At 41.2% G+C, this 27,609-nt stretch overlaps 1 protein-coding gene across 3 annotated transcripts in view; it reads left to right on the top strand.

The window, feature by feature from the left end:
• The window catches only part of ELL2 (elongation factor for RNA polymerase II 2), a 70,447-nt gene extending 62,378 nt beyond the window's left edge, over nt 1-8,069 (top strand). For all 3 annotated transcript variants that reach the window (XM_034656530.1, XM_034656531.1, XM_034656532.1), the window contains 4 exons: nt 651-717; nt 4,129-4,300; nt 6,286-6,330; nt 6,422-8,069. In XM_034656530.1, the coding sequence (XP_034512421.1) occupies nt 651-717; nt 4,129-4,300; nt 6,286-6,330; nt 6,422-6,538 (401 nt within the window). In that variant the 3' untranslated portion in view covers nt 6,539-8,069. The remainder of the gene's footprint in view (nt 1-650; nt 718-4,128; nt 4,301-6,285; nt 6,331-6,421) is intronic.
• The last annotated feature ends 19,540 nt before the right edge of the window (nt 8,070-27,609 follow it).

The following is a 27,609-nucleotide window of genomic DNA, read 5'->3' as shown; positions in this document are numbered from 1 at the left end:
CCACATCAGGCTCCTCGGCTGGGAGCCTGTTTCTTCCTCTCCTACTCCCCCTGCTTGTGTTCCCTCTCTCTCTGGCTGTCTCTCTTTGTCAAATAAATAAATTAAATCTTTTAAAAAAAATAAAAATAAAATAAAAAATAAATTAAACTGCTACAGGAAAACTTTTCGCTGCTTCCACTGTCTGCATACACAGAGGGTAGCAATAAAATACAGTGACCAGAGCAGTCTGCTACCTGACTTCATTGTCTGATCTACCTTGTTTGAATCCTATGAAAAGTAGATGTTGATGTAAAATTTGTATCTTCCATTGTCTGGCTGCATCTGCCACCACAATCTTTGAATTGCTGGTCAGATGCCACAACTGTTATGGAAAGAATAGAAGATTGACCTTGGGTTAAGATGGAATTCCTTTATTGTGCAGACACTGCAGTAGCCAGGGCGCTTTCAATGCCTGGCGTCAGTTCTGCTGGCCCTGGTCATAGGGCCTCTATTGTTCATGTTCAATTGTATTCCTTGCTCACTGTTGCTTATTGAGATGGAAGAATAGAATTTGAGGAAGAGTGTTCCAGATGTTTCTGATCTATTTTAGAATTATAGGCATTTTATAACCATACTGTTGGTGAAAGCTTGAATTTTTTTCTTCGTTGTAGGAGTTAAAGAGGGTTGCACTGCCTCCACGGAGCCTTCTTCAACAATTGAACTCCCAGATTATTTGATGTAAGTTCAGACGTCTGCCAATGGGAGAGAACTGTTTAATTTTAGAAAGTTTGCAAATTCTTTTCCCATAATTTGCAAATCAGAAAAGAAGTTCCAGAAATAGAGTCCTGGAGCCACCCCTGCATTTGAAAGGCTGCCATTAAGCCTGCTCATCCCAAATCCACCCCTGTCTGCCTAAGCAGGTTGTGCCTCCCCCTGCTCTGAGCTCTGCTCCATGGCCTTTAAGTATAGAGAAGCCTGTCCTTTGTTCCGGGGCCAGGCCAGGCATTTGATTATGGAAGATTTCAGGGATCTGACTCTTCAAAGCTGACAGTCTATCAATGCGCATTCACTTATTCCCCCTGAAGAGAGTTTATTACTGATAAAGAGCTTAACCCTCCACAGTTAATACAAAGTAGAGATAGACTGATTTTCATTTAAATAAAGTTCTGCAATCAAACTAATTTTTAAAGGAGAGAATAGTAAAATTTGATTTCATTTTAGAACTGGTTATAATGTTTTTCTTGTTATGGCAACAAGTTGCTAAATGCTGAGCTGGGGACATTTTTGTAACTGGTTATCACAGAAATTATAACTTGTACACGTAATTCTAGCTTTTTTATAGACTCAAAGGCTTCTGTAAGAAGAAATAATTAAGTTGCAAGAGCCTGGAAAAAACGGAGAGTGGAAGAGCAAACAGATTTGACTGCAGGATAGCTTTGAAAATGAACAAATGGGCAAAATAATTTGAATGTAGATTGGAAATTGAACTCTTGAGTTTTCTCTTTTAGTTATATCTCATGATGGACAAAGTTAAACTATGTTGTTTAGCCCTCCATGTACCACGAAATGTTCATTTCTAAAGTAGAGAACATTTTATACTTAAAATGTGTTACTTTTGCTTAACGGTAGTGTGAAAGCTATACTTAATGGGGAATGATACAGCATGAAACCATAATGCTGGTTATCCTCTCTTAACTAAAAAGAACCCAAGAAACCATGCTGGGTCCTCTCTTATCTGAGGTGGTATGGTTTTAGAGCTCTGAGGGAGCTTTGAGAAGCAACTACCACTGAAATGGCCCAGGAAGGGTTGGTTGGGGGACAGCACCTGGCTCCACTGATGAGGGAGTTCACCTTTCCTTTTGCAAACCCACTTCTTAGAAGTCTTGTGAAAGTTGGCCCCCTCAAATGACAACTACAGTACTGTGCTCTCATTCTCTTGTGATGGATTTTGAATTTCCCTTTTTTTGTAATATTGATATAGACTGGCTATATGTGACAAAATCATGTGGGGAGACTAAAAAATAATTCTAACCCCTTCCCCATGGATTCAGGACGTTGCTGTGTTTCATCAACTTAACCAGTTAGTTCTATATTTAAAAACTTGTTTTTAACTCCCTAAGTATGGTTGCCACATCTGCCTCAGCGTGTTTTGGTATGTTTGTCATGTTTCTGGCTCTTAAAAATCATGAAAGTACATAACCTCTGTGATTGTTTGCTTAATTTATTTTATCCCAAAACTATCTGATATAAATATAGCAGATTTTCTTAAAAAGGTCAGAAAGAATGAATTTTCAAAAAAAGCACCAAAATTACAGAACTGAAACTTCGGTTATTTCATAAGAAAACCAAAAAGACGTACAATAAAACCTTAATGATCAGCCTCTGAATAATTCATACTTAAACCACAATATTCCTAATTTTTATGTAATAAGAATACTTCTATTACTTGTGGCTGTGAAATAGCCAAGCCCTTTAAGATTTTATTCCATCCCTGCATTAGGAGCCAACCAGAGAACCATAGCAGTTTTTGTTAAAAAAAAAATAGTGAAATGCTTTTCGTTAAAATGCCAGTATAACCAAATAATCTTCTATAATAGCAGCACAACTGTTGGCCAGTTTGGTACTTTTCCCTAAGGAAATTATTAAATAAAATACTGAGGGTGTAGCCTCGGTTGTGTTTTTGAGAAAGCAGGATATTTTATATGACAAATTAAGCCTGAGTTTCACGAGCAGTGTAGCCATTCTGCTTACAGATGCTTATCCCCAGGAACCTCTTTTCCCGCCCCGGGCTTCCTCTGGTGTGCAGTCAGGACAGCCCTGTTTCGGAGAGGACTGCTGCTCTGCTTGGCTGGCCCGTGCCTTTTACAGCAAAGACAGCAGCAGGGCGCTTTAAATCTGCACTCTACTGCTGTCTCTGTCACACTTAGAACAGTAAAGCCGCATGCTGTCTAACTCTGCATGGATAAAGACACTAGTGAGGACACTGAGGTTGCACAGTTGCGTCACTGTTCTCACATTTCCAGCTAGACATCTTGCTAACTCATTTTGAATAAAACTGGTGAGATTGTCTAAAACCACTTTTGTAGTGGACTGAACTCCAAGGCTTTCCCACAGTCGAGAATATACAGGCATGTCTGGGGCATGCTAAAGCCTGCTACCCGCCTGAAATTGCTTTGAAATCGTAATTTTTATCTCAAAAAGTCAAGGGAATTTTGCATTCCATGACAGGAACACAGAGTACAGAGACCCAGGCCAGATCCTGGTGTGATCCCACTTGCCAGAGCCACAAACAAATAATACTAACTTGGTTTTAATATTAAAACGTTGTTTTAATTTGCTTACCACCGAATAAACTGACACTCTGGGAAAATGGCCCTCACTCACCAGTTTCCTAAAGTTATTCACAACCCAAAGTAAAACAGATTTATGGCATTTTTATTAAGAAAGTAAATTAGAATAATAGTGTACACTGATGTTCAGTGACATGGACTATGATATTTAAGTGTTGAAAAGAACTAGAGAAATATGCCTTTTTTCCCCCCTGGTCTCTCATTTCAAAAGAAGACAATTACTCGTTTGTATTTTATACATTTGCCTAGTCAAATGTGGGAGGAAAGAGGTAGAAGGAACAAGCCAGAGACACCTTGCTGGCAGCAGGTGGAAAAGGCCGAAAAACAGACCTCCTCTCAAAGCAGCAGATCTAGAGAGAGCTTGGACTTCAGCATTCAGTGACTGTGTAACACTCTCCTGGCTTCATGTTTCCCACCGAGGCCTTCTGTTTCCATGTGACTCGTAACAGATGGGTTGGCCTCTGCCACTAGTGTGGTAGTGAATTATTTTGGATAGAGAAAGGTTTGGGAAGCTAAATCTGTGTAAGTGTTGTTTTCTACTCACAATTCAATTCCATTGCCACCATGTTTTTTTCACATTTACTTTCCTTCACTGAAGGTCTTAAGCTGTCCTGTGGGATAATTTCACCCGGAAGCCATCCGAAGGAGTGACACGGGAGCAAACAGTGGCAGGGCAGCATTCAATCTAGGGATACATGCTTGGATACAGTTTCTAAGTTTTTGGTTTAAATGTCAGGCTTGTGCATCATGTTGATTCTATAGTCTCTCTCCATTTATCTTATTTCTTTTTTCTTATTAGAAAATATATCGCTATCGTCTCCTATGAGCAACGCCAAAATTACAAGGATGACTTCAATGCTGAGTATGATGAGTACAGGGCTTTGCACGCCAGGATGGAGACTGTAGCTAGAAGATTTATCAAGCTAGATGCACAACGAAAGCGGCTTTCTCCAGGCTCAAAAGAGTATCAGGTAAACATGGTTGCTCCTAGATAGGCTGACTTCCATATTTTACCCTCTTTGTTCTCTGTCTGGCCCATCCCCAGGCACCCTTCTGGCCTTCAGAGCAGGTCTTCTGGCAAACCAGCCTCTTTGCAGCTTTTGATCGTCATTTAAAATTAGCTAGGAAACTAAATATTTGAAATAGTTCTCAAAAATAAGTAAATACAATGAACTCTTTCTGTCAATGGAAAAAAAATAACTTTTTATATAGCATAGTATGTATAAAATATGTAATCTATGCTCTATCTTTACTAAAATAAAGAGTATCAAGAAAAAAGGCAAACACAACTAAATAGGGGAAAAGAGTTGGATTTGGGATTCACTGAAGTACTTGATTGCACTGCCAACTCAGACTATAGCTGCTAGTTCTAGTGCTAGTCCCCAAAATTGCTATTTCAAGTACATTTAAAAAAAAAACTCAGTGCGGCATAGAATAGGGAAGATATAGACAAAAAATATAAACGGGGTTTAATACCACAGAGATCTGGGGTTTAAGTGAAGAAGAGACTGACATTTGTTAACACATACTAATCTGTCTTCACTTCCCAACTTTAAGTAGTAGTATTACCACAGCTGATAAACCAGTATAAGCCAGACCCATGTACTGGTTGTTCTCATAGTTAACAAGCAAAAGGATTAATATAAATGAATGTTTCCTTCCTTGTGTGGGCCACAGAACTTGTCACACTTCACAGCCATAGATGGTGCCTTCATTCTTGCCTACTGCTGTTGCTCTGACAGGAATCTACATAAGAGAATGAATCGGTTTCCCACAATGGGGAAAACAGCCCCAGAGCATCTGTGCCCTAAAGACTCATGTGTCTTTCATTAGTGGGCCTTAATCTTTAAATAGGCCGCCTAGAGTTATAGAAGACTTTGCCAGAGGAATTAGTGTTTGAGGGTGCAAGAGGTCTTGATATGGTGGTTTGGGGTTTATTTTTTTATATATAGTTATTTACCAGTGTACCATGATTATATTTAAACTAAAATGTTAACTCCAGGGACTGCTTAGTGGTTAGGAGGAAGCTGCGAGCTAGACTGCCTGGGTTTGATTCCCAGCTGTATATTTAATATTTGTGTGACTTGAGCAAGTTATCTAACTTTCCTCAAAATTCACTTCCATAAAACAAGGTGATTATAGAGTTGTGCAGAATAAATGTAAGCATTTGGAAACCGCTTAAATCCATAGTACATAAGGTTACGTAAGTATTAGCCATTTTCTCCAGCCACATAATATCCCTCCCTAGAGGCCATCAATAGTACTGGTTTCCAGTGTATTCTTTCAGAGGTCTGTGTATGTGTTTGTGAGATGTATAGACATAAGCAAATTCACGTATGTGCCATATGTAATTGAATTTAAGATGTCATCAATTACAATATGTACCATGGTCTTATGTTCCAGTAAGTTAAACTGTGATACATTATTTATCTGATCTCATTAAAATGAGAAGAAATGTGCATCTTAGAAGTAATGAAATTCTTAGAATATCTCATTCTGTTTCCCTTTTAAACAAATAGTACCGAACTGTATAAATCATCTGCACTTTGCTTTTTTCATTAAACAATATAATGCACCTTAGGGAACTTTATATAAGTGCACGAAGCACTTCCCCCTTTTTAATGGCCTCTTAGTATCCCTTTGTATGGATTAACAGACATTGAAATTTGTGTACTGTCTTTTGCTTTTACAAACGATACTGCAGCAAGTAACCTTGTACACACAGCATTTCACTCAGGCACAAGCAAATCTGAAAGAGAAGTATGGAAGTGCTGAGTCAGTTCTGCATTTGCTATTTTGATAGCAGTTGCCAAATTGCCTTCTTTAAAGATTGTACCAATTTACATTCCCATCATCAGTATTTCCGACACCCTTACTGAATGGGTGTTAGCTGTTTATATTGCCAAGAAGAAAAAGAAAAGTTGTTCCCTTCTAATTTTAATTTTTAATTTTGTAGAATGTTCACGAAGAAGTCTTACAGGAATATCAGAAGATCAAGCAGGTAGGAATCATCACTGTGGGTTTTCCGACCCGTAGTTGGGAAGTACTACAAATTCTGCAACCTAATTCCTCCCTGTTTTTTTCCTCTGCAGTCCAGTCCCAATTATCATGAAGAAAAATATAGATGCGAGTATCTTCATAACAAGCTGGCTCACATCAAAAGACTAATAGGTGAATTTGACCAACAGCAAGCAGAGTCATGGCACTAAATCTCTGCTTGGATCAGAAGATGTGAATAAACTTAAGCTTATTTATTTAAAATTCCAAATGAGTTGCTCTAAGATTCTAAAAAAATGAAACTTTGCTTGTTGAAAGTTTCAGTATTAGTGAACTTGAGTTATTTACTTTTTTTTTTTTTCCTTCCCATTTTACTTTGCTTCCCTGCATTTTTGAAGCTGCTTTTTTCTGGTCCTTCTCCCTACCCTCACCCTACCCCTAAGACTTATGTTTGTCAATAGAAATAATTTTTTTTTAGATATTGGGGATCCAGTGTCTATCTTCAAATCAATTTTTTTCCTTAAAAACTTATGTTTGTCATTAGAAATGATTTTTTTTTTTAGATATTGGGGATCCAATGTCCACACTTCAAAGTTATGTGTGTTTAAAAAAAAAAAAAAACAGTAATGTGCAAGGTGAAATGCTTTTGGATAAACATAAGCCTACCTTCTGACCTTTCTTAATGCAAACTCTTTGCCTTAAATGGTAGAATATTTAGAAATTTGCACAAAATACAAAAAAAATTAAACATTGTTTTGGAGGGTTAAGAAATAGAAAGGCGTATGTGTATGTGTATAGCTATGCACACACATATGTACATACAACCTGACTTGATCTAGACAGCAAATCCGCCCTGCAAGTTAACCCCCCATTGCAATGGTTGCCTTAAGGTGTTTGCTAGTTGTGTACATAGTGTGGTTAATCATTAGCTACACTGCTTCCCACTTGGTTAGAGCAATGGGAAGCATACTGTGGCCTACCAGCGTCTGAAAGCGTGTGCTCGACCTGTATGCGTGCAGAGGTGGTGTGGATGTGAGCGTGCATGGAGGACAAAAGCTGCTACTCTCAGTAGGCCAAACGCTCAGGTTAAACAACTGACGAGTGTTACTGTAGGGGTTGTTTTTTGTTTTTGTTTTTGTTTTCTGTCAAACTGCTACTTCTATTGTGGAAGACAAAAGCATTTCCATTTCAACAGTTCGTCAGCTTTATTAATGTTGGGCAAAATCAATGTTATGAAAATGAAACAGATCTATAGTTTTGGGGCAAAATTATAAAATTAAACATGTAGGTAACCTATTTATATACTGCTATAAAGTATTTTTCGAAGAGAGATATGCAAAGAAGCTATTACCTACATGAAATGTATATTTAAAGATTTTTTTTTTTTCATCCTGGGAGCCAGGAATATAAAAAAAGAGCGGATATATTTAACCATAACATACTGTGATTCATCAAACAGCACAAACTTTCATTTCATGGAGTTTATCTGTTGACGTTGATTTAAACTATCATTTGTTTTATCATGTGGGAACATAAGTTATGTGGTCAAAAATATAAGGATTTTGAACTAATGTTGATTCAAGTTGTGTTGTCTTATCGTATTGTCTTTTCAAAGTGCTGCCAGTTGAAAAGGGAAGCATTATGTTTACAAATCTGTTTTGAAATGTTTGCCAAAATTTTGGTAGTATCTTTAATAAAGATGTTTGTCTCCAGCATCCAAAAAATAAATAAATAAATAAATAACTTTGTTGTGTATCAGTGTAAACCAGAAAATGCTGGTATCCGGAAAACCTGAGGGAACGTATAGACTAACTTTCCTCTTTGCAGTTCTTCTAAAACGTTAGCTGGAAAGAGTAGATAATATGGAAGAGAATATAAAAGTAAAAAGACTCTACAAGACCAATACAAGACCCTGTGCACTATAACTCTATAACATTACTACAGAAATTAGATTTCTATGTAGCACAGACCTCTTAAGGAATTAGTTTCTTTTAGCATTGAGATCCCTGGTGCTCTTCCTTTTACCTCAGAATTGGTACAATCATTACTAAATGTTCATCAATTTCAAACTTTGAGTTGTAAAAAGATAGATAGGAAAGGAAACTTAATTGGGGATAACTTTGTTCCTCATATTATGGTGGAGTCTCCAAAGGGATTTGTCTGTAGGTAATGACCTCACCGGTGTCATTTCTTGGACATCTTGGCCTTTTAATCAAAGATTTCTGCTGCTATTTGCTATGAGCAGTGTTTCTCAAAAGCCAGGTGCTTGGACCACTTGCATCACCCAAATTAGTATCTCTGGGTATAGGGCCCAGGTATCCACACTTTGTAAATAGCCTCCAGGTGACTTTTGCAAGGGGGAGGTGTGAGAACCATTGGCTTAGATATGGCATTGAAGCTTTCGGTCTCTAAATCTCAAAGTCTTGAACTGAAGTTGAACTACTGGCTTTTTTTAAGCCCATCCCTGTCGGCAGGCACAAATCACGCTGCCCCTCTACAGGATCTGAGGCACCCTCTCAACTGTTCACTGCCAGCTCTTATTTCAGAACTTGTTTATGAACAAGCCTTCCAGTTGGTTCTTAGCCCTTGGAACTCCCACCCACATACATCAGCACATCTTCTGGTTTACAAATTGGGTCATAATGGAAGCTGGAGGTACATTATAAAAATCCAGCGTTGCGCATTCATAGACTTGACCACCTACCTATAAACGCCTTAATTTAGATGTTTGTTGTGTACGTTGGGCAGATCCTTGCAAATGTGTATCAGTTGCAAATGTGAGTTATAAATCTCTGAATCTGCTGTTACCTGAGACTGCATCTCTTTTGAAGATGGGCATGAGCCTATTAAAATATTTATAATCGTCCTTTATCTCCTACTGCAAGATTTTTAGATTCTCTCAAATAACTGCTGCAGGAATGAGTGGCCACTTAGTACCAGTTACTCTGGTAGAAGAATTTATTGAGTTGTTTTGAGAGACACAGTAAGTATAAAATAGCATTATCAAGACGAGAGAATGAGTTGTGTTATTTTTTTCATCACATTTCATCTAAAATAATTTGAAGCACTTTTGAAAATTTTTACCAACAGCAGATTAACTCCAGATTGAATGAGCAGCTGACTTAATACAAACCAAAAGGAACATTGACTAGATGCGGTTTTGTTTTTTAAGTAGGGATTCTGTTTTCTATATTGTCATTTATTTCCCATGGAATATTTGAGGGGGGTAACTTCCAGCTCTGAGTAGTGATGGATGTTCAGTACTAGCTGTCACAAAAATAATTGGTGTGATCAGTTTATCTCATTTCTCCATGCACACTGATTGTAAAAAATTCAGTATTAATTTCCTTTCATCTCTGATTGATCTTTTTATAGTTTTCTTTTCCCCTAAAGTATTTCACCTCATGTAAAACAAACGCATACTTGCATGTTGGAAGCGAGATGCTGAAATGAGGATTAGACACGAGTAGTCCATCAGTTCCGACACACTCCTTGGTTGCCTTACCCCTTCCATTAGTGCATTCTTTGCTTCTGGACCTTGGCTGAAACTCTTCAGCCAGTTCATGGTGTTTCTGGCAGTGTGAGTGTTGAGTCATGTATGCTTGGTATGCGCCCTTACTACTTTTGAAGTTCATACGGTTTATTACTTGCCTAAGTGTTACTAAATCCTTTTCTTATGTGTACCGGATGAGGGGAGAATTATAGCCAGCATTTTGAGGAACCTTTTATGAAAGGATATAAACTGATACTACTAAATGAAGGCAACAGAAGATATTATCAATGTTCTTTGTAACCTGAAACTAAACTAGGCTGTGAGGCTCATTTCAAAATATTCCGAAGTGTTAAAAATACACACACACACATATATATATATATATATCTACACTGTTTCTCAGTTGTTCCACCCAAACCATGTTAGGACTCTCAAAGGTAAAATGTCACAGGGACTTTTCAGTTGTTACTAAGCTCCGCAGCTGTGGTGGTCCCTTTTGTTCTACACCAATTTCGGTTCAATAAAAATGTTAACTTTGCAATTCTGGTAATTGTTTTTCCTTTGTCTCATTTCAAGGCTCTTAAATTTGTCTTAAGAAAAAAACAAAGCAAAACCCTGCAACAGAGTGCTCTCTGATGCCCTAATGTAAATGACCCTCCTGGGACAGAGCTACTTCTTGGGGACTCTAGGAAGTGGGGGCCGGGTATCTGCACCAGGATCCTGCCTGTTTTCCAAGCGTGTGGCATGCCCTCCGGAGGCAACACCTACTTGGAGAACAAGAATCACAGTTACCATGTAAGGGTTTCCTGTGGCTTACACACTTTGTGCATGCATTGTCCCATGACTCCTCACCACAACCCTGTTGAGTGAACTGAGGCTTAGAGAAATTAAGAGACTTGTCCATGACACAGCTGGTAAACAGTGGAAGCTGGGAAGCCTGACCCTAGCGTCTGTGTTCTTCACCGCTTCTCCATACTGCCCCTCATAATGCTGGCACCTTAGCGTGAGCTTCACGAGGTGACCATTCCAGTAACACCACACAAGCTAGGCAACCTCTTATTTCAAAGGAGACTAGAATGCAGGGGGGTGGGGAATGGGTAATATCTAGTAGATTATTTTCCACAAGTTGGTTTTGTCAGGAATGATCGATATGTGAAGGAAGGCCAAAATACTTTCAAAAAAGTATGTTTCCATTGTTTTCCAACGCGTGCAGTCTATTTGAGGGAGACCAGGGCAGTGCTGGTAGAGGCCCCGGGACAGGGTGCAATCCTGCAATATCATCTCCTCTTCGTAGTAAAAGGCTGTCTCAGTAACAGACTCCAGCTTAGGGGCTGTCCAGTCTGATTTAGACATAGGATATTTCTCTTAGCTGGGTCCTTAACCTCCGGTTTCTACAAGTTTTCTGAAGGAATAATAGAAAGGGAAAGGAAGAAGTCCTCGACTAAGCATTGATACAGAAAACCTGGAACACGATCAGTGCCAGGAGTGGTTCTGGTTAGGTCTACGAGGAGCCTCACGGATGAATGAGGTTCCTAATGTTATCGTGTCCGCAGCCCTCCCCCACCGGACATTTGACACTGAACTTGTTTCTTAACTCTTTTCCTCAGCTGTGAGGTGAAAACATGCCTTCTTACTGGGGCATGGAAGAGGCTTCATCGTTTGTAAAGAACTGGAGAGTTCCATGAATAACTGCCATCTAAATTATGGATTGTCTGCAGACTGCCATAGGGAGAATTTGTTGGAGCATTAGTTTCCTGGTGAGAACAAGTCCTTTTTGACTGATTGCAGAGGGGGCAAAGGCAGAGGGAGGCTTGAGGTTTCAAGGTGGAGTGTCTGGGGTTTGTTTTATTGAATGCCGAGACCCACGCAGACCTGTTCCACTGGTTTTACTTTTCTGAGATTGGAACAGGAGGCTGGCAGTGGCAGGAAGTAACTCTGATATTTTATGATTGCTCAGTTCTCAAGCTGGGATCAGATGATTCTGCTGTGTGTGACAGTAGAGCTGTGTATTTACAATTCCTGCCTGCTGAGTTCAACTGGCCAGCCAGGCTGGTTTCTTACTGTAATTAGATCCTTGGTGCAATATGGGCATCTGTAGATGGGTGATAAGAATTCCATCTCTGGGTTTGTGAAATGTAGGAGAGTGCTTCCTAAAGACGAGCCCACGTGATCAGCCACCACATTTGAGTTCCAAAGCTAGGGCTTCTAGAGGAATGGCCGCCTGCCTTTCTATATTTCATAGATTTCCAAGGGCTTACAGAATTCCACTGCGGGGTAGACAGCGTGCTCTACCTTGCCAGTGTAATTGCCTGCTGACCCACTCTCCGCACACCAGGCACACAGACCTGCCCTCGGGTTCTCCAGTGACCCCCGCTCCTCCTATCCCAAGGCCTTACTCAGTACTTGCTGTCTCTTCCTTACTACCATGTCCATCCTCCACCCCTTCCTCACGTAGCTAAGTTCTCCTCACCCTCCTGATCTCCCCTTAACATCACCTCCTCCAGGAAGCTGTCCCTGACCTCTCGGACTAACGCAGGTCATGCTGGTATCTGCTCTGTTTCATCATCTACTTCTCCTTTGTGGCATTTATGATGATTATACCTAAATACTGATTGTGTTAAGTTCCATGAGAGTGGAGACTATCTTGTTCTCTAGGGTGTTCCCAGCTCCTAGTCTAGGTCTAGTAGCTGGCACAGAGAAGGTGTGCAGTAATAATTTATTCGAAGAATGAATGAGGCAGGCTATTCATATGTCCTATTTAAAATCCATGTGGCCAGAGGATTTGGATTACTGCGAGAGAGTGTTGTGTCATTTAGGTCTCTGTGCCTTGCCACATCTTTCCAAAGTCATGAGTTAGGAATTAGTTACCGATGGCAGACTGACTTGCCTTTGGGAGTCCCTTTGCCGTGATTAACCAACTGGACACCTTCAAAGGGGAGGTCTCTTTCCAATTTGGCATTCATCCCTCTAGTCACCTCTGGAACATGACCATCGCAGTAGTCTATAATGGATTGTAAGATTACATGATTTTAAAAGTTACTTTTATTTATTGTTAACTCATGGGTTCTGATTTCATTTCCTGCTGTATTTTTTCTATACCTTTTCTCCCACTTCTCAAAGACATAGTAGAGGACAGCAGTCTAGAGATAATGTTGTATATCATTTTTCTATCTTCATTAAAGCACCTCTAGCCTGACATTTCTTTAAATTCGATATGAGCTTTTGTGGACACTTATTTTATGCCTAGCATTTCTGTCGTCTTCCAGGCGTAGACATTTTGAGCACAAAGGACTGTGGGATTCCTGTAACGATAGAGCCAGCGGAGCCCATCAACAGCATCCTGAACAACTGGACTCCACAGATGACGAAATGAAGATGTTTAAATGACGGCCACCCACAGCAGGTTGAGACCCTAGGAGCTTAGGGACTGTCCCTAGGGAGGGGCTGAGAACAACCCAGCAGCCACCAATGGCAAACGATACAAAGATGGAGTCGTAAAGTGCCAGACAAGACGTACGGGTCACAAGTGGTTCAGAGCAGTCAAGCCAGACAGCCTGGCTCAGTCCTGCCCTGCCGCTCACCAACTACACACCCTAAGCAAGTTGATGAAGCCCGGCAGCTTCAGCTTCCCGTCCGTGCATGGGACAGCGCCTCCTGCAGGGCCTTGTGATAATGTATAGGTAGGACCCAGTAAGTTTTCCATAGATATATTTTTGTTCATTTTCTAATTCCTTCTTTCCATCTTTTATGTGGATTTGGAGAGTTTTGTTACAATATACCTGACAACAGGCAGCCAGCCAGGACTAAAGAGCCAATTGGGTTCATTTAGATTTTTGCATGACAGTGATTGAGCCCCTTATTGTATGATAAACACAATCCGGAACATTTTTAAGGCTCTGCTCCTTCCTGCTTTGTGAAATAAGTTTTCTCTGTGAGTCTTTGAAAGTATCACATTAGCTTCTCTTAACACCACTACCAGTAACTTAGTGCTGATGCACTAGTCCCAAACTTGAGCTTAACTTTGAATATTCTACTAATTCTCTCTTCCACTTGTCTTCATAGGGGAGTTTTAAAACGAGCTCTGTTGTCTGTAAGCCTGAGTGCTTTGGGCCATGCAGGTACTGGAGGGGGCTGGCACAGTTCATTTCAGGAAAGATGCTTTGGGGAAAAGCCTGCTGTGGAAATAACTCTAGTACGCCTGTAAGCCTTTCCTTCTCCTCTCAAGGATAGAGTTCATTTAAGTCAGCCTTGTCAAACCAGTGCCAAGAGGGTCTCCAGGGGTCTTGTGGCCACCTGAGCCACAGAGCTCTGCAGCTGAGAACAGGCTATAAGGGGACACCGGGGACTGTTGGCAAAGCCACCTCCTATCCTCCCTCATCCTTCCTTCCTCCCTCTGCCCCTGATGACAAGTCTTTATTGCCATGGTAGCCAATTATCGCCACCCCACCTGCTCCTCCCTTCGCTTAACTCACCATTCTTGCCTGAATGAACTATTACAGCTCCTCCCTTCTGTTAAGATGCATATCTTATCATTTCTCCTGTCTTTGGTTACAGATGACTTGGCTTATAGATCATGGGAAGGCCAGTTCAAAACCAAGAACCTGTGAGCAAAACATGAAAAGTCTGAGAAAATTGAAAATACTCTGATATGAGGTGCAGAGAGTAAAGAACAGATCTATACCCTGGGTCTGAGCCTAGTTCTGAGATTCACCGACCCGTGACCCGGAGCAATTTGCCTAATCCCCTGGCTCTTCCTTCCAACATTTCTGATGAATTAGGATAATAACTGTATTCTATAGTCATGCAAGGATTAAACAGAGTGTTGAATTCAGTGAGAGGGACTGGGCGGGGCAATCATAAAGCACACGACTGATTCTCACGCGTGCCCCTGCACACATCCTTTGGTGGCTGTTTCCTTGCCCTCAGGGATGAAATCTCCAGCAGATCTCAATTCCTCTAGAACAGTCATTCTTGATAAGTCCTGTGGTCACTCCTAGCATAAGTTTCATTTCATAATGAGTAAGTCCAACCTTCTGTTAACAGCCAATACTCTGAAATTCATTTAAAATTAAAGCCTCTCCTCTCTTCCAGGTTAGGCTTGCTGGAAGCCAAGGGATTCTTGCCACCCTCCCCATTGACCCACCCCTCAGCCATCCCTGGGTTGATGATGGAGGAGAGGGTGGGGAGGAGAGTTTAGAGCCACAGAGACCTTAGCACCCCTGCATTCTGGCCTTGGCTTCCTGCAGGCATTGTCAGAACCCATCCTGGGTGCCTCAGAAGGTGCCCTGCCGAGCTCCTCCAGCCTTTCAGGGTGTTGACAGGACCTCTGCTTTGGCCAGCCCTCCAGTAGCACACAGGTGTGCGTGCACACACATACACGCACATCCACACGCCCCTCTAAAGGCAGGAAGCTAGTAGCTTGGGCCTCTTTCTAAAGGGCAATGCCAACATGGCAACTACAAGTGTTCTGTCCAGTCACACCCCGCCCCCAGCCATGAACAAAAATAAGTGCTGAGTGCATCCTCCACTCTACTGCAGGGGTTCTGTGTCCCCCAAGCTTGAGGAGTCACAAATCAGGGGTGTTTTGTTTATTTAAACCACTTTTTTAAAATACGACTGACATGTAAAAAACTGAACCTACTTCCTCTATACAACTCAGTGAGTTTGGGGGAAGGATGCACCTACAAAGCCATCACCACCGTCAAGGCTGCAAACGTGCCCAACCCCCTCCCAAAGCTTCTTCTCACACCCTTCGTCAGCATTATTATTTTTGTGTGAGTGGTAAGAATATTTCACACAAGATCTACCCTCTCAGGAGATTTCAGGTACACAACAGAGTTCTATAACCTGCCAGCACTGTGCTGCATAGTGAGTCTCCAGAAGTTGCCTGATGCTTTGTACCCTTTGACCATCACACCTCTTCATCTGCCCTACCACTAGCCCCCATGATCGCCATTCTGCTGTGCTTCCATGAGTTTCACTCTTTCAGATTACACATACAACTGAGAAAATAGAGTACCTTTCTCTGTCTGGCTTATTGCGTTTAGCATAATGTCCTCCAGGTCTATTCATGTTGCAAATGGCAGGACTTCATTTTAAGGCTGAAAGATTCCATTTGTGTGTGTGTGTGTGTATGTACGTGTGTGTGTATGCAGCACATTTTCTATATCCATTCATCTATCTATGAACATTTACTTTGTTTTCCTATCTTGGCTATTGTGAATAGTGTTGCAGTGAACAAAGGAGTGCAGACCTGTTTTGAGAACTTAATTTCTTTTGGATAAATATCAAGAAGTAGGATTGCTGGATCATAGGGTGGCTCTATTTCTAATTTTCAAAAAAACTTCCATGCAGTTTTCCATAGCGGCTGCAGCAACTTCCACTCCCACCGGCAATGCCCCTGATTTCCTTTATTCCACGTCCACGCCAACATCTCAGTGGTCTTTGTGAAACTGCTATCTCTCATTAGCCTGTGGTAAGGGGAAACACTCCCAACCCTCTGGAGAAACCCTCTGATTTCCCACATCAGCTGACTTCTCAACTAACAGCCCTTATGCCAGTGAGAGGAGCCAGAAGCTAAGGGGAGCAAAACGGGGTGTTTTGACTACCTCTGCTGGCCCTGCATGTGTGGCCCAGCACCTGGCTTTACAGTTGTGGGTATACAGCAAGCTACTGCCTCAGGACGTCAGCCAAAGCTGTCCAAGTCCTGTGTTACACCCCATGCTATATGTTTGTGGAGTTTTCGTCTGAGCACTGGTGCATTAACCCAACAAATATTGATGTGCACCTGGGCACTGTGCTAGGTGGCAGGACTCTACCACTGAACTAGACCCATGCAAACGACACTTCCAATTGTGGTAAATGCTGCAAAATGAAAGGGCAGCTAGGAGAATGAATACTAAGGGGACATAGGGCAGTGAGGCTCTGGAGCAGGGGAAGTGGCATGGAAGCTAGTGTCTGGGGGATGACTAGCAGCTGGATGAGAGGAGACTGTACCAGAAAGAGCGAGCACGTGGGAAAGCCTTGAGAAGGCCTTTAGCACTCACTGAATGCCTGTTTATCCAGATCACTTCTCAGTAACGAAAGGCATTTAGGGTCTGGCTTTTTTGTTGTTGTCCTTGTTTTCTCAATTGCTGCTTTGCCCTTACTAAGCATTTCTGCCGAGATGAAGCCCAGACAAGGTTCCCTACTGAAGTCTAGGCACTCGAGGTTATTGCCTTATCACAGGCATTTTGGTACTTGGGGTTCTTATCTGGTGGCCTTCTCACATTGCTTATAGTTCTGAGGAAAGTTTCCAAAATAGACTGTTATCAGTTTAGGGGCCAGTTGATCTCAGACAGGTCCGAGAGCTCTCACATGGCAAAGTGTGAGCTGGGGAGGAAAGTGACCGGCCTTTCCCAGAAATTAGCCAGCCCACCTTCTCCTCTGAAGTGGGAGCCTAGCGCAGAATGAATGCGTAGAGAGCCAAGACGGGCAAGTGCCCTGCACTGGTGGAGGCTTTTGGGGTTACGGCAACAAGTCTCGGCCACAGGAATAGAGCCCGATCAGCCGGAGGCCGTTTCTCCTAGAAAAAGAAAGAACACCTGGACTATTAACATTGCCAGCCTTTTCTCTCCGCTGCCAGCAACCAGGCAAACCATCTGTGTGCCTCTAAAGAGGTCACTGGTGGGCAGAGAGGGGTGGAGAAAGATGCCAAAAGGTCAGACAGAGAAGCTGAAAAGGAGCGCTTCTGGGAATCAAAATGAGCAGAAGCTGGGAAGCAGGGTGGGTATTTTGAGAAACCACTTTACAGCATTCGATGCTTTGTGCCTCTTCCAGGCACTTTTTTTGCACATATTCCCAGTCCTCCCTTTAAACCCTTTTTAGCAGGAGGTGGGATATCCCACCAAGAAAAAATAGGCTTAGAGGGGTCACATGGTAGCAGCACTAGGACAAGAAGACCATTCTTGCCGCTCTCCTGTACCCCACTTGCTGCCAGCACACCTCCAGTGCTTGCCCTCTAGGACTCGGTGCTGATCCCCAAGATCTACCTAGTTCCTGAGGGGGACCCAGCAAGGTCTCCTCCCAGCCAACTCATGTTCTGCCTCCTTGAAATTTAGTTTCTCCTGTAAGAGTGCTGAGGTAGACCCCTATTTACCGAAGGTAAATTTCTGTCCCTGTCTGTGCTCTGAGCCAGGTATTCCTCAGTGCCCTGGCTTCTTCAACCAGGTAAACACCTCAATCTGCTATGAAAATGCCTCATTCTGGAACACCACACTAGAGTTCAGCCATGCCATATGACAGGCATCTTTCCCAGGCTCCCATCCACGACCGTAACCATCCCTTCCTCCTGTATTCTGCCGGGAGGTGGGGTGCCCTCTGTCATAGCCAGACTAAGTTTCCCCCTGGCAGTGGGAACAGAATCTCAAAGGACACTCCTAAGCCAGTCAGTTTCACCAGATTATCTTTCTAACTCCCCGACTATGACTGTTATGGTCATCTATTGAAAAATTAAAATTTGTCCTTTTTTTTTTTTAATCTATAGTTTAAAAAAAAAAAGTCCTTTCCACTCTTGACAAAAATTTCCAATAGTACATAGTAAATAAAATAAAAAGCAAAAGCCCCCTGTTCTCACTCAACTACCTCAGGCCCCAGAGGTAGCCAGGAAGCATGCACAGTATCATGCATAGTCTTCTCTTTGGTTCAAATAGGATATCAACTATAGTCTGCAACTTATTTTTTTACTTAATAGCAATGCTTGAACATCACTCCATGTTAGTCCCTGTTGCCTTATTTCATTCTTTTTAACAGCTGCTCGGTATTCCAGCACTTAGGTCATAATTTCATAATTTAATCACTCCTGAGATTCAGGATTATTCCTAATAGTGAAAAACTGAAATCACCAACAATGGCCACATAAATTCTCTTTAGGAAAAAAAAAAAAAAAAGATGGAGCGCCTGGGTGGCTCAGTCGGTTAAGCATCTGCCTTCAACCAGGTCTTGATCCCAGGGTCCTGGGATCGAGCCCTACATCGGGCTCCCTGCTCAGCGGGGAGCCTGCTTCTCCATCTCCCCTCCCCCCCGCACTCATGCTCACTATCACTATCTGTTTCTCTCAAAAAAATAAAATCTTAAAAAAAAGAAAAGATTCTATTTATTTGGAGAGAGAGAGAGCACATGCAAGGAGAGGGGCAAAGAGACAGAAAGAAAAGAATCTCAAGCAGACTCCATGCTCGCTCTCTATCACTATCTGTTTCTCTCAAAAAAATAAAATCTTAAAAAAAAGAAAAGATTCTATTTATTTGGAGAGAGAGAGAGCACATGAGCAAGGAGAGGGGCAAAGAGACAGAAAGAAAAGAATCTCAAGCAGACTCCATGCTCGCTCTCTATCACTATCTGTTTCTCTCAAAAAAATAAAATCTTAAAAAAAAGAAAAGATTCTATTTATTTGGAGAGAGAGAGAGCACATGAGCAAGGAGAGGGGCAAAGAGACAGAAAGAAAAGAATCTCAAGCAGACTCCATGCTCGCTCTCTATCACTATCTGTTTCTCTCAAAAAAATAAAATCTTAAAAAAAAGAAAAGATTCTATTTATTTGGAGAGAGAGAGAGCACATGAGCAAGGAGAGGGGCAAAGAGACAGAAAGAAAAGAATCTCAAGCAGACTCCATGCTCGCTCTCTATCACTATCTGTTTCTCTCAAAAAAATAAAATCTTAAAAAAAAGAAAAGATTCTATTTATTTGGAGAGAGAGACAGCACATGAGCAAGGAGAGGGGCAAAGAGACAGAAAGAAAAGAATCTCAAGCAGACTCCATGCTGAGCACAGAGCCTGATGCAGGGCTCGATCTAGTGACACTGAGATCATGACGTGAGCTGAAACCAAGAGTTGGATGCTTAACCCACTGAGCCAACCCAGGGAAAAAATTCTCTTTTTAAACTGAATGGTTTAACATTTTAGTCAGTAACCCTGCTGACAATCTCTACCTTACCTTACTCACCAAATCCTCTTAAAGCATGAGAACCGTAAATATAAAGACTGTTTAGAGGATGTTCAGAAATCACTTACAAATGCAAAAAACTTAAATATTGTTCATCAGTTTCTAAAAGTGATCAAGTACCTCTTGTCTCTTAAGTTCAACAACCTTTGATGGTAGCTGTGGCTCCATGCTATGAATGGGGAAAGAAGAAAAAAGCTAATTTCCCTACTGACCATTTTGGACTATTATATGTTTATATTATATTTTTATGATGTTAAGGATTTACAGTAGTTACATTCTGTTCTTTAACCATAATTTCGTGCATTTGGTTCAGTTCTATAATTAAGTGGATTCAAGACTTTACCTCAATTCTTTGACTCCAAGCTTTCCGCATTCTTGAGACTTTATTTTGATTCATCTCATAGTTAACCAGATTTTGTTGTGTACTTTTTTCCCTAATTAAATATCTCCAATGGGAAATTTGAGGTCAATCTGTTCTTTTCTCCTTTGTAGGAAACATGTTTTTTCAGCTTAGATGCCCGTGGGATTCTTATATTGTCCTTAAAGTTCAACTAACTTGAGTATGTGTCTTTGTGTTGATTATTCTGTTACGAGTTTCTTCCCCCTAAGATCTCTTTCAATGTGCAGAGTCAGATCATGCTTTATTTCCATGGAGTTTTCTTTCATTTTATTTTTGATATTTTTATTTCCTGCTCCATTTGTTCTGTTATCTACTTCAGGAACACTATCATGCCATATGCTGACTGACTGTTGTCTGGCTGGCTGTCATCTTGTACTTAGTTTTTATTTATTTGGAGATTCTCCCCCCATAAATGCTATTTTATTCTCCTTGGTCTGACGTCTGCATCACTGAATATGTTTTCAACAACATCTGATCTAACGTGAGCTTCATTTCTAGGACAGTTGTTATCTTCAGTTTCATTCATCACTCTTAGCTTACTTTGTCTTCTTTTGCCTATTTTTCTTTGATCTTATATTTCACTTCAGAATTATTTCACAAAGACCTACTATATTTTTTAAATTGGGAGTACAGACAAATATGCATCTGAAATTCCTTGGTGTGCTGGAATAATTATTAAGAGTATTATTATTTGCTTTATGGTTTTTGAGTTTCTTTGCTCATTTTTGTTTGTGATTTTTATTTGCTTTCGACATTATTAATGGACCTACGTCTACTTGAAAACATAGACCCTGCTCTGAAGGGAATGCGGTTCTCTCTTGACTTGCTATTTGTTTTAATTATGGAGAAGGGTAAGCTGGAGCACTGGCAGGCTTCAAACTGGGTTTTTATTGGGCTTCAGTAGTTTTTAACCATATTTGCCATGTTCTCTGACCTCTCGAGTGAGCAGATGGCCCCAGCAAAATGTAAGGATGATGGTGGGGCTCCCAGCTCTCTAATCTTTTATTGGGTTATTTATGTTTATCTATGGCTGCATGGTTGAATCAATCAACCACCACTAAGCCAGCTGCCACTACCACCTTTTCATCCTCCCTGCCTTTCCTCCTAAAGAGGAATTCTACTTTGGGAAATAAATATGTCTTGCCCAGTAACATACTTCCATCTGTCTGACCATCCTCTTCTGCAATATAGAGCAAACCCCCTCAGTTCTTGCTCTAAGTAAAGGAGCATCACCTGAACCCCTGATAACACTTACTGTCAGAAAACTCTGAATCCTAACTGGAACCCGAAAGGTGTGTTTCAGCTCTTTCCAGTTTCCCTTGACTCAGTCCAGATTCACTATATTTGGGGTATAAAATAATTTGAGATTTTAGCTGCTTCCTAGTTTTACTGCAGATGGACTTTTCCTATCTAAATTTCGTCCATTTTGTAGCTTTCATAGAAGGGATAAAGAAAACACCACTTTACACCACCATCTTTTAGCTCAATCACTTTTTGTTTCTTTGAAACTCTCTAGTTAATAGGATCCCTGGATTATGAGCATTTTGCTTCATTTAGTTTCATTCAAAGTCACTTATTAAACATTTATTACCCTATTGAAAGCTCCCTGCCCCCAGCACAAATCATCAATAGTAGAATATAAAGTTGGCATGAATCATTTACACTAGTAAGTAACTTAAAATAAAAATTTTTGTTGAGTAAATATTAGATGCAGAACAGTATGCAAGATGCTGCTTAAGATATAAAAATGAGTAAGACTCAAGACCTACTTTCAAGGAATACTATGGTATAACATGGGTAAGATGAGATGTCTCTAAGTAACCATAGTAAGATGCATTAAATGAGGTCAATGAATGATCACTATTATTACGATGTGATCGTGATGATGGAAGGAGCTATGGAGGGTGTGATCACATCCAGCTGATGCAATGATGCAAATCAAAAGGAAAGAAACGATGAGCAACATTCATACTAAGTAACTTGAGGGAGGATGTCATGATGGCAAGACAACGGGCTTTGGAGTCGTACGGACAGACGTGGGCTCACCTCTCGGGTCGTACAGTTACTATGCTCTCTCAGTGAAACCACTCCTCTGTCAGTTTTGCCTTTGGCAAAATACCCAATACTACCAGTCTATTGTGAGGACCAAGAATAATGCGTGTCAAGATCCCTGCACAGTGCCAGGCTCACAGTAGGGGTTTCATAAATGTTTATTTTCTTGCCGAATTAATTCTGTTCATGTTTCATCCCTTAATTGCCATATCTGTTATATTAACTATTTTACACACATGGAAGTTTTTTTTTGTTTTTAAAGATTTTACGTATGTATTTGTCAGAGAGAGAGAACGAGCAGGGGGAGCGGCAGGCAGAGGGAGAAGCAGACTCCCTGCTGACCAGGGAGGCCGATGCGGGGCTCCATCCCAGGACCCCGGGATCATGACCTGAGCTGAAGGCAGACGCTTAACTGACTGAGCCACCCAGGCATCCCGGAAAGTTTTTTTGTTTTTGTTTTTTTCAAGATGAGTGTTCTTATCCCTTGTTAATTCTATCTGCTATATAATTGCATAANAGTTTTTTTGTTTTTGTTTTTTTCAAGATGAGTGTTCTTATCCCTTGTTAATTCTATCTGCTATATAATTGCATAATTCTTAACTATATCATTGTCCTATTAACTCTATCTCTGAAAAATCCAAAGACAGAATCATGAGAATGCTCCACAAACTGTTAAGTAATAGCCAGTGCAAGGCAATCGTATTACCGTCTACCTTATGTTGTCCTTTAAAACAAAATCCCAGCCCTCCTTTGAATGGGAGAAACCTTAAACAGATCTGAACTGGGATTTACNTAAGGCAATCGTATTACCGTCTACCTTATGTTGTCCTTTAAAACAAAATCCCAGCCCTCCTTTGAATGGGAGAAACCTTAAACAGATCTGAACTGGGATTTACCCTACTGTGCATTTAGGCAATTTCTCTATTGATTGAAGGCTATTTCTCTGAGAATATTTAGAGTCTGCCTGAGGCTGGCTTGGGACCTTGCCAGTGTTTTCCATGGATATGCAACATTATACACACAAAAAGAAAATAGGTCAGAATCTCCTGTAGTTGTGCTGCCTCTTTCCTCAGCTAAAGGTCATTCTTAATCCTCCTCCAGCTCCCAGAACGCTGTGTGCAATGGTTTTTCAATGTTCTGGGAAGGAAATGGCTTCTGAAGGAAAAGCAGGGAACAAATTTTTCACGGGAGCAAGGAACGCTAAATGTTTCACAATTCCATTTAAAACACCGCAAAGATGAGTTCTAGGGAAACTTCATGTTGGTCTATTTCCTGTAGTTAAATTTTGAAATTACATCCCTAGATAGAAACATGGCTGGAACGCTAACCATTAGCCCTCTGTGACGGAGCATGGAAAATGAGAGGATTCCACGGGCCGGTGTGACCACACGTGAACGCAGAGGGTGGTATTAACACGGCTGGAGAGTTTCCACTAAACCCAGTGACCACCACGCTGGGACCAGAGTAGACGATACCACTTCTCAGAAACCTAGAAAAGACAACAAATTCTGAAAATGCCACAGGGCATACTCAGACTGCTACGGAAGATGTGGCGTTGAACAAGGCACACGCATGACAGCGAGGCCAACCTGGAGAGCTGCCTTCTCGCTTCCTCAAAGTTCCTGCTGCCCGTGAGGAGCACCAGCTGCTCCCAGATCTCTGCCTGCAGCAGAGGCCAACCCAGTCCGGTTCCCAGAGACGCTGGCTGTCCCTCCATCACCCCGAGTATTGGCCACTGGCTGGACCACACGGCATTCACCATTTTAGAAAAGCAGTTATTTTCACAATTTGTTGTTCCCTGTGCATGAGCTCATTTCCACACTTCCTAAGCCTACCACACAACTTGAATTCCCTTTTTCTATTCATAGCAGTTCCCTCATCTAGTTTTGACTCAACCATTATCAGAGCATGTGTCACTCTCTCAGACATTTGTCTGGAAATACTGTGTATGTGACTTAGGGACAAACAAACATGAGCACACAGGTATCATCCCTTTGGGATGATGTCGTTTATTTTCTAAAAGCGATGCTTTTCCAGGTATCTGCTAATAACAGAAATAAAAACTATACATATATACATACATGTGTGCATACATAACACATGTACGTATTTATGTGGGTATATAAAATTTGGTTGATGCTAACATCATCTGCAAAAACTGTACACATTAAAAGAAAGCATGGTATGGGGCACCTGGGTGGCTCAGTCAGTTAAGCGTCTGCCTTCAGCTCAGGTCATGATCTCAGCGTCCTGGGACCGAGCCCTGCGTAATCAGGCTCCCTGCTAAGGAGCCTCTCCCCCTCTCTCTCCCTCTGTGTTCTCTCTCTCAAATAAATAAATAAAATCTTAAAAAAAAAAAAAGCATGATAGCAACATCCAAAACAAAAAAGGTGAAATTTAAAACTATGACACTGAAAAGACGAAACAGAGCATAATATTTCTAGGATCTGTTAAATTCTTTTGCTTCCTTGAGCACACATTCTATATGGATATTGTGAAGTTACGGATAGCATTACATTTCTGCCTCCTTTTAGCCACCCCTCCCCAAAAAAAGCCAATTCTCCCAAACCAAGAAATGGTAGGTTTTGTGTTAACTTCCACTTATGTGGTATTTCCAGTCCTGCTGGGGAAGTGACTATGCATGTGTTCACTGTGAAACTGGTCAAAATGCCTGTTTGGCCCATACTCTGTGGCTGCCCAGGCCTGGGGGCTGGAGTTCTAGGAGAATGCCCAGTCCAGGCTCATCTCGATGCCTGAGCTCAGACATTTCTTGCCTCTTCTAGCTCCCACTTTCATGTCGCATCTTAATGTGGGCCTTCACTCACCTTCATCGGGCTATCAGCCCACCTTTGTACTAATCTCCTCAGCTTTCCTATGGGGGCTGGAAACCCTCAAAGTCAAGATGACCCTAACAGTTTGTTCTTTCAAGTGCTCTAAAACCTTGGCTCCCTGTTGTAGGGATATCTGGTCACTGTAGCAAAAGCACAAAACAAGGATATATTGATTCTAGTTCCCAAATGAATTTTACCTTCATTTCTCACCATTAAACAGAAATATGCCATTTGGGAATAAGCTGGGAAAGTTGGGTTTCATAAGTAATGCTGTTCTTAGTTCATGTGGCTGTCCTTTGAACCAAGAGCAAAGGAGCCATTCTGGCAGGGCCCCCACAAACACCCACATGGTTCTTGGTTGGAATTTCAGGGGTCTATAAATTTGGATGGGGAATAATCCACTTATTTATTTTCACTAGCATATAACTAAAATTTAGCTTTTCTTTTAATTATGAAGATAGGCAACAAGCTATAATAGTTCACTATGATTTTGTCACCATTAGTTGTGACCAGTACCTTGAAATATCATTAACATTCATCCCTACTTTGAAGGTGCAATGCTTACTTAACCCACCAGATCTTATTTACGGTATTAATAAAGAAGTACCCATATTACTATATCACATATTTTTTTTTAATTTTCTTCAACATAATTGGTTTTGTTAGTATCCTAGTATCCTATGTATTTTGTTTTGTACTTTCAAGAACATCACTCTAAGAAGTGGTTCACGGGCTCCACCAGACTTCCAAACAGGGCCATGGCCCCAAATCAAAGACTGTGACTCCCTGCGCTAGGCATGAACCTGAGTTACTGGTTTATAAATACATCATCCCAATAGGAACACGGTAAATGATAATGACTAATGCTTGAGAAATGTGATTTAGGCATGGGCTTCTACCAAGTGTCCAACCCTCCTGGGTCAAGAAACTTCAATGAAAGGGTGGAGAGAAAGAGAACCTGCTGTCAGCAAGCTTTCAGAACTGCAAGTCGAGCCATTGCATAACCATAGGCTGGATTCGCTGGTTGGCCTTCTTGATTCAGCTTGCCGAGATTATGATATTCCAGTCTTCAAGAACGATTATAGGTTATGAGGCCTGCAGGTTCAAAACTGCCCTCTGTGGCTATTTTTAAGTTCCCCCGACTCTTCATTTATTGCCTATTGAGTTCCCTGGTTCTTTGCCCTAGAAGTTCTAGCTTATTCCTTTGACTCAGGGTTTCAATTAGACCTTTACAACAGAAGATGGTTCTTTGTCTTCAAGAGAAGCTGACTCCATAGTGTCAGGTCCTACTGGACTTGAGATGACTCTTCCCTTAATTTCAGTTGATTCATATTTGGTGGCTGACTCAGAGGCATGGCTCAATCATGACGACATTGTTTTAAACTTATAAAATTTGAAGGGAGCCAGGGACAGAAATAGAAGGCAAAACACATAGAATGAATAATAGGAATAAAAGGAAGACTGTATAACAAATGAATGACTGCCAGTGGCCCTTTGTCTTGGAATAAAATAGAAACTTTGCTAATAATAGCACATAATTTACATGTGAGTAGGGTTTATATAGTCATTATTCAGTTCAATGTCCTTAACAACCCAGTCAACAGTTACACAAGCTTGTATCTCAAAGAACATCAAGGACAGGCCATAGGACCAGATTAGAAAGTGGGGCTTGAGCCAGGTCAGGGGTCTAGGCCCTCTACTCTTGGGGCAGGACTTCTCCACACCACACAAAATCTGAAAAGCCCAGAGTTCTCAGGGGAACTGCTTGAAAAAATGAAACAAAACATAGAAGAACTGTGTACTGACTGAAAACTAAATGGGACTCAGGAGCAAAATAGTAAACATCGGCACTTCCTAATGTTTATAACACTCGCCAAAGATAGAAAAGGACAGAGAAGCATCGTTGGCTATTTGAAGCAAAAAAAAAAAAAAGATAATATATAGAGAAGACAGGATTTTAGCAAAGAAACTGGAGGTCAGAAACCATTGAGAATCTACTCGAAGTTATATTTCATTTTTTAACAAGGTTATTGCGTATCTCTTCATAGGTTTGGTGCTTGTTCATATATATTGAAACATAATATATGTATATTGTATTATCCTGAAGGCAACAGGACCTATGATACAAATAATAATGTGTTCGATGGTTTTTAAATACATTTCCTATATAGTTTTCTAAATAATATCAACAAAAATTATGTAGCATGCTTTGGCTTTATTCAAAAATAAGTAAATAACTTCATCTTTTGGTTATTTTGTTTATGATCTCTTAGCCAACCACAGGGAGAGCTTGGTGCTCATAACAAGGAAAAAAAAAAACAAAACAAAAAGGAGGATGGAGGGCCCCACTGGTCTCCAAGCATTGTGCACGTAAGTGGTTGCTACACAGGTTTCCAGATCCTGATTTGAATCTCTGGGGCCAGAGCTGCGTGTGTTCCACAAAAGGCCCTTTGAAATCCTGTTCCCTTCCTGGTCTAACGAAGCCCTAGATGGCTGACCTTTGAGGGACAGACACGTTGGTTTGGCCTGG

The sequence above is a fragment of the Ailuropoda melanoleuca genome, chromosome 3 (assembly GCF_002007445.2).
Source record: "Ailuropoda melanoleuca isolate Jingjing chromosome 3, ASM200744v2, whole genome shotgun sequence".
NCBI classification, from domain to species: Eukaryota; Metazoa; Chordata; class Mammalia; order Carnivora; family Ursidae; genus Ailuropoda; species Ailuropoda melanoleuca.
Note: the sequence above shows the minus strand (reverse complement) of the source record. Positions and strands in the feature narration are given on the sequence as shown.